This window comes from Limulus polyphemus, unplaced genomic scaffold, assembly GCF_000517525.1.
Source record: "Limulus polyphemus unplaced genomic scaffold, Limulus_polyphemus-2.1.2 Scaffold1654, whole genome shotgun sequence".
Classification (NCBI taxonomy): Eukaryota; Metazoa; Arthropoda; class Merostomata; order Xiphosura; family Limulidae; genus Limulus; species Limulus polyphemus.
In genome coordinates this window covers 127,177-135,016 of record NW_013667264.1, presented here as the reverse complement: position 1 = coordinate 135,016, position 7,840 = coordinate 127,177, and the positions used below count along the sequence as shown (strand labels likewise).

The 7,840-nt window shown below is 31.4% G+C and overlaps 1 protein-coding gene across 3 annotated transcripts in view; it reads left to right on the top strand.

Moving 5' to 3' along the window:
- The first annotated feature begins 482 nt into the window (after positions 1-482).
- Positions 483-7,840, top strand: part of LOC106464442 (protein GUCD1-like) — a 19,188-nt gene continuing 11,830 nt past the window's right edge. Inside the window, exons 1-3 of one of the 3 annotated variants that reach the window (XM_013924584.2) lie at positions 483-790; positions 5,712-5,838; positions 6,642-6,710. In XM_013924584.2, the coding sequence (XP_013780038.1) occupies positions 5,738-5,838; positions 6,642-6,710 (170 nt within the window). In that variant the 5' untranslated portion in view covers positions 483-790; positions 5,712-5,737. Of the gene's footprint in view, positions 791-857; positions 943-5,711; positions 5,839-6,641; positions 6,711-7,840 lie in introns of those variants that run through there. The other 2 variants (XM_022392160.1, XM_022392161.1) reach the window with 2 other exon arrangements.

Sequence of the window (7,840 nt, the reverse complement as noted above, 5' to 3'; positions counted from 1 at the left end):
AACGAGATGTACGCTTTTGTATATATAAGACCGGTAAGAAGTGACGGCAATAATGGAATTGAATTGCAGACAGACAGAGAGAGACGGACAATTGAGTCAAGCGCGTGAATCGTTCGTTGTGAATTATAGCGCTTGTTTAAGTTATAGCGTGACTTTGGAAATTGAGTGAATTTCAAAGTTGTATTGAGAAAGAATAAACTAGTTTTATTTAAGAAGGGACTTGTATCGCTAAAGCTTTTTCGGAAAGAATTTTTACGGAAAATTAACAAACAAACAGAGACGTAACAGTACTTTTGCTCGCTAAGATTTTATGTATTTGTAAACCCACACAATGTGAAATATTATTTAACATTATTATATTTTGCTGAAAAGTGGAGAATAAAATTTGGGAAATTTTGCCAAATGTTGATTGAAGAGGGAGTCCAATATATTCTGTCATTAAGGCTTATGCAATGCGTTGGAGACAGAGAGAGTTTATTTGGTTTTGACTCTGTCAATAGTCAATATATGAATAAAGAAGTGACGTTTCCTTGCTAGTAATCAAAACAAAAGGTGAAAAAAAAAAAAGGAGAGTGAAAAACTAATTGTTAACAGGTTACAAACTAACTTAGGTATGCAAGAAAAATTGATAAGTTGACGTGGTTTAATCACTTATAGTTCTCCAAAACATACAATTTTCACTACACCAGTACACGGCCTTACCACAAAGTGTGAAACTGTTCTGGGCGCTTGGAACTTGGAAGTGGAAGTCAAACATTATATTAAATAACTACAGTTTACTAAATTACGAGTAAGCCATTTTGTATTTGTAATGCCTTTACATTATAATTACGTACAGGTTTAATGTAGCCAGTTAAGCCGTTTTCGTGTATTAAGTTATTAACGTAGTTCTTGCAATCGACTTTGTCATGTAAATTGTAATAATGGCTAATAATATCATAGGTAAATATTATAATATTAACTTGATGTTAAAAGTAAATTAATAGATTCAGTGTTGACTTTCGAAAATAGAGAATTATACATAAATAATATGCTATAAATTATTACAACTTAGTGTTAACTCCTACATTTTGTGTACCCCCCCCCCCACACCACTTATCATGGCACAAAAATATATATAAGGCTTTGTTAAAAGTTGAAAGGAAGGATTGGGAGGGGATTACACCCTTCCTCCCCATACCACTACCACATATATAGGTTGTCAGTTATTTATAATTATATGTACATGAGGCATATATGTTTCAGCCCCCTCCTATTTTCAAAATTACAATATCACATATGATTAATATTATTCATTATAACACCTATTATCTCATGCAAGTTCTACTGTTTACTTACTCTTGAAGTATTGGACACTTATCCATTCATACATGACAAGTTACATTATAATGAAAGTTACACCAATAACGTAGTATAACTATCTTTATATGTTAAGCATAAACTTATTCAACATTGGCAACAAATATTAAAACTAACATTTACACACCATAACTCACTGACACTGCATTGGACAGGCCATTTCAAAACTAAATTTAATATGCCTTGGATATTGAAACTCACATTTCCAGCTCTTCCATTCCATACCTCAGACAAATGTTATGTGTAAAAGTGTAACTAGAACTTGTGAGAGATATCAGGCAGACCATTTCAGAATTAACATTGTTTTCCTAACTAACTGAAAAATAATTTTGTTGAATTATAAATCTGCATCTAAATTTCCAAATCCTACCCTTTTTTAGCATGTTCCCCCTGGATATTGAAGCTCACATTTCCAACCCTTTCATATCATCTTTTAAGTATTATTTGAATCCTCTAATAGTTTTGAAAATTAAAACTGAGTAACATTTAGTTTTTCCAGGTTCTAATGAAAATATTCCTAAAATATTAAACCTCTCCTTGTACTTTAAACTTCTAAAAGTTATGTCATTTAATAACTACAGTGATGTCTATTTAGATGTAATATTCAATTAAGAACAAGATGACATTCATCATTATCATTCTAGTATGTCTTTGCACTTTTTCAACATGTTACTTATAAGTATATTAACATTATGTATCACAACATTAAAATTAATTTTCCAGTATTCCATCTATGAAGAATGAAAAGTCCTTTTGAATTGAAGAATCATTAACAGAGATTTGTTTCTTTCCACTTTGTTATTATCATCAGCAAATTTGAGTTATTACTGCCTAAGAATTTGGATCTAAGTAATGAATGTCTAGGGTTATAGAGATATTCCCTTCAGGGATCTCATTCAGAGGGCATATCATTGTGACTAAAATACTTCAGAAACAGATTACTGAAACCTTGCTTAAGAAAGTTAAGCTAAGAGGATAACACTAGTTCTGAACTTCTGGAGCATAAAAAGATTGGTAGTGACTTGATTTATGGTTTTAAAGAATTAATAAAATTATGTTTGGACATGTTTTCCTATGGATGGTCATAAAATGATAAATAAAGTCTCTAAAGTTTTGGGTTAACAGAATCTCAAATATGATTTGAATTTAGAGATATTTTTAGCAACTAAAACTGGAAATATTAGTCTGTTGTAACTGTTGTTACTCATTAACTCAAAGTACAGAGATGTTGCACGAGATTTAAGTTTTAGATGTTTTTGTAGATGAAATTTAAACTAAGAAAAGCAATGAAGAACAATAAATTGTGTTTGTAGTGTAATTTTAAAATGCAAACTATCTGTTGCTTGTGTGTATAGTAATAATAGTATATTACACACACCAGACTTAGAGATTATTTGAATGAGTTTCATATTTCATTAAGTGTAGACAGGAAATGCTTTTAATCTTGTGATGCATATCAAGTTTTAATATACTCTTCAATGTGCTTATTATTCTGCCACAATTTAATTCTTCCTATTGTTAGCCGACATTGGGCAGCTGTCAGGGTCACTGATGAGGAGTGGAAATCTCCGAAACTAGTCTGGCTCACAGATACACCCCCAATGAAAGAATAGACCATTCCAAGCTTTTACTTGTTGTTAAACAAATGTTTAAACAACTATTTAATTATGTATCAGCTGCCCAGTATCAGCTAAGAATATGAAGAATTAAATTTTGGCGGAATGCTACAAGTTCTTCAAATACCTATAGAATGATAGGTTTATATTTTGTGAGTGTAAAATACTTAAATATACCATAAGCTATTAAAATAAACAAATTCAAAAACAGCTGTTATCATTCAAATTGTTATCAAGACTTCCACCACATCTGAAAGCAACCCATTCCAAAGACCAACCACCTTTTTTAGAAAAACAAGTCTTAGATGAATATCACTCCTATCCTGCCAAAATGTATATACGTGTCCCCTAGTTGTACCATCCTCATCATTAAGTACAAAAAAAAAGATGCATCAGCGTTATCAGTTCCCTTAGCAATCATAAACACCTCAAACAAATTCCTTCTTATTTCTTATTTCAAGATAAAACAGTTTCAGAAATCTTAACCTGTCTGCTTATAAAAAATTTTCCAACCCTGATGTCATCTTGGTAGCCCTTCTCTGAACCCTTTCAAATGACTGAATGTCTTTCCTTAGGTAAGGAACCAAAGACTGAACACAATACTCCAAATGTGACCTAACCAGTGACCTATACAATGACATTATACCTCTTTAGACTTGTATTCAGTATCTTTTAGATACACTCTACAGTTCCATTTGCCCTAAAACAAGCAATAGCACATTGCTTGGATGACTTAAGAGACTGCTCAACCAGAATGCTAACATTCTTTTTTTCCATGACACTGTTCAAGTTTTCCCATCAAAAGTATATTTATAATTAATATTATAATAACCTACATGCATTACCTCAGATTTATTGATTAAAAGCCATCTGCTAGTTATTTGCCAACTCACCGAGTGATCTAAATCCTTTTGTAAAAGACCAGCATCCTCATTTCAGTCAATAACACCCAAGTCCTCAATATCATCAGTAAATGTAAGTAATTTACTGACCATTCCTTCATCTTTGTCATTGATGTAAATAAAAAATTGCAAAAGGTACTATCACTGAAACCTGAGGTACAAACTCCACTCGTGACACTAATTCTGTTTGACTGCACTTCTGTCAGAAAACTTAATTTTTACTAGTATGTATAGTAATGTAAATATATGGGTGTGTTGAGCTAAGAATTCTTCTACAGTATGTGTCTATGACTTGGTGGTGGTAAATTCAAACAAAAATGAACAGCATGCACTCCACTTGTCTTAATATATATATATATATGTACAAAACTCTACACTACGGAGATCATAGATGTATCTTAAACACTTTACAGTTCTCTTCTTCTTGTCAAAAGTCTACTTAGGCTAATTCAATTGCTTTAGATTTCAGTTGACAAGCCAAACTATTTGTCTCTCCTTTTATTGCAATAGTATCAGTATATAATTATCTTATGCTGCCACATGAGTTACCGCAGTTGTATACTGAACTTCCAATAATTGTCTGATTTTTTATCAAAGTCCACACCGGCTGGTTCAGTTACTTTATAAAACCCTTTGGCAAGACAAATTATTCTCCTTATCTCTTTCAAACTGTTAATCTCTCTCTAACATATCAACTATTAGGCTTTTTACACCTACAACAGTTAACTTTATATCTTCTAACTTTCTTTGACCAAACTTCTCTTTCTTGTGACTTTACTCTTACTCTCTTCCTGTTCCCACTTTCTGGTCACAGCTATTTATACATTTTTGACTTAGGCCTTCTAGAAATTTCGATTGCCTCGGCATCAACGAGTTACAAACACAAAATTAATATATTAATAATACCTACACTAAACAGTCTTTTATATCTGACAACTCCATTTATACCAACCTTATGTTTTCTTTTATCCAGCCACATTCCTATGCAATAAGCCAATTTATTCTTTATACTTTTTAAGAACATTTTTAGATAAGCCTTTTATGTGACATCTTGTCAAATGCTTTCTGAAAATCCAGATGCACCAAATCCACACCCTTACCTGTATAAGCTGTAACCTCTTCAAAGAATGTCAAAAGATCAGTAAGGCAAGGTTTTTCCCTATTGAAACCATATTGACTATCAAACAAAATTTTAAACTTTGTTAAATGACTTTGCAAAGCATCTTTTATCAAACTTTCAAAAATGCTTCTCACCACTGATTTTAAGACTAATAGGCCTATAATTACTGGGACAGTTCTTATTACTTTCCATGAAAAGAGGAGTAACATGAGCCAACTTCCAGTCTTCTGGCACTTTCCCACTTTTTAAGGACTTGTAAAAAGTAGTAGCATCATACTGAGTAATTGATCAAAGACATTGGATGAAATCACTGACTTTCTATGTAGAGTTTTTACAGCAGTAATTAATAGGAACATTTGCAGTATTGGTGTTATTTTTGTTTGAACGTTTTGTGTGGCTTTTACCTTATTAGGGACACTAACCAACAAAGTCATGGACCCAAAAGCAGTTAGGTGCATAAATAGTTTAATAAGAGAACAAAACACTATATAGTATTCCAAATGAGGTTTGTTTGGAATATTGTACAAATATACTACATGTAAGGATCTACTTGCCATTAAAGTTAAATTTACATAAAATTAAATATTATACACAAGCATTTGACATTTTGATATCAAATGTTTTATTCATTGTATCTAGTTAAATTAATCAAGATTTTTATTTAATGATCAGATTCCTTTGTCCGTTAATCCATTATTTTTGCTTCACATTCAGAAGGTTTACAGAAAGTGGCTAAAGAAATGGATAATGAGTGTTCTGATGTGGTGGAAGTGGCGCTGCCTCACATTAAACAACGTTTTAGTTGGGATTGTGGTATTTCAGCTCTCTTGATGGTGTTGGGGTAAGCATGTGTTTCGTAGTTAAATAAATATTTAGAATAATGCAAAATCGGTAAGCTAGCTACCCATCCAACCAGGATTAAGTTGTTACAATAAATACAGTTATTGCTGCAGACTAAATACAAAACTTACTGGCTATGACTAAATTGTATAATTGGTTAATATTAAGTAATTATCAAAACATTTGGTGTCAGGTTAGATCATTTTGTTACACACAACTCACAAAATATATGCAAGAGATTATTGAAAACTAATATTGAATTTGTACACCTGTAATATCATGTTCATATCACAAACTAGAAATAAACAGGTATTTATCTGTTCTGAGTGTTGGGTGTGGTAGTTATGTTATTGGTAATCAGACTATTTATTGTAATTTTTTTGGTTGGTTAATTAATGTATTTTATCTCTCTGAAGTTGCTAATATGGTAGAATTTTTCACTCTACAGGGTAATGTTTAATTTTTTATTTTTAATCTACAGTTGACATGGATATTTCAAGTGACTAATAAAATAAGTTTTTTTTTTTTAGTAATTTGTCCTTTGATGATCAAATGAACTCTTCATTATCCAGTTGTCTTAACTGATTAAAGAAGATTTTTATTTGAATTTTAACTTTTACAACTAAAGTTTATGCATTATATTGTTGATTCTTCTGCTGAAGATATAAATTTTTAGAAATTTTAAATATTCCTATGAAATAATTCCACAGGTTTTAAGACTGCTCGGTACATGTATGTACTCTGTACAATGTGTACATATTGAAGTAGTTTACAATTAAAATGTAACAAACTAATTTGTTTCAGAGAGGATAATAGATACTTTTTAAGAAACAACTTGCGTGAAATTTCCTTGAAAGAGGGATTTGGTAGGAGGTAAGTAATGCAAATGAAACAATCTATAAATATTTTTCTTGTTATTCAATTCTGACAGATGTGGCTGTAAAGAATTCTTTAAGTGCATTTGTTTCCCATTCTTTTTTTTTATGTGTTATATAAGTTAACAGGATGTTTAAAAAAAGAAATGCTAGTTAATATAACAGTCTAGTAATTAAACTTCATTTTTGTAAATACAATGCAGAGGAGGCAGTGCAAAACATTAAAAGCAATTTTATATGGATTACCAGATTGTGATAATAAAACAACAGTATTATCATAAATAATTTGATAACTGGTTTCTGCCTCGTAACATTTGTTATTTTTTGTAAAGAAGAAACTATTATTATGTTTTTCAAGGTTTTTATTTGTAGAATCTAATTATCTAAATGGAAATGAACTTCAACTGGACTGAATGTGACCTCCTGGCTAGTATGTCAAACTGGGCTGGTTATTCTTGCTTTGCATTTTGGAACAATGGTTGCATTATAGTGGCAATCAAATCTTAACTGTTTGACTAGAGAGGCACAAGAGCCTGCAGTGGGTGCTGCCGACTAGCACAGATAGTTCTTGTGTAGCTTTGTGTGAATTCCAAAACAAATAAGTAGTCAATTTGACTGTAATATAACTAAACTTAAAGTACCAAGTTGATCACTCTATATTCTAGGTTCGAAGTACCTTTTATGAAAACACTTTTCTCTTTTGTTGAGAATCATGTAGGCATGAAAGTGTGTCCTGTATGGTAGAGCAGACCAAGAGCATGGATGTCGTATTTTTCAATGGTTTACTCATGGCTAGCTTATCACACACAGTTAATAACAGTGGCATAGAGGAATTTAGCCCCACCAAATTACATTTGTAGCCACACATCTCATCCCTAACAAAAAAAAACAGAATTGATTTGAAACTGTATTAGTCTCCTCGTATTTCAGTATAGAATTTTTTTTCATAAATACTTAATTACATTCATGCATTTTTCAGTTTTTGATTTTAAACAATTATTGTCAGTAGCAAAATAACTCTCAACAATATAATATCTTAGTATTTAAAATTATAGTAAGACTACATGTACTTGCACGGAGTACCCGATAGTGTTCTGTTTCAGATAAACATCGATTTTTGTGTGTCAC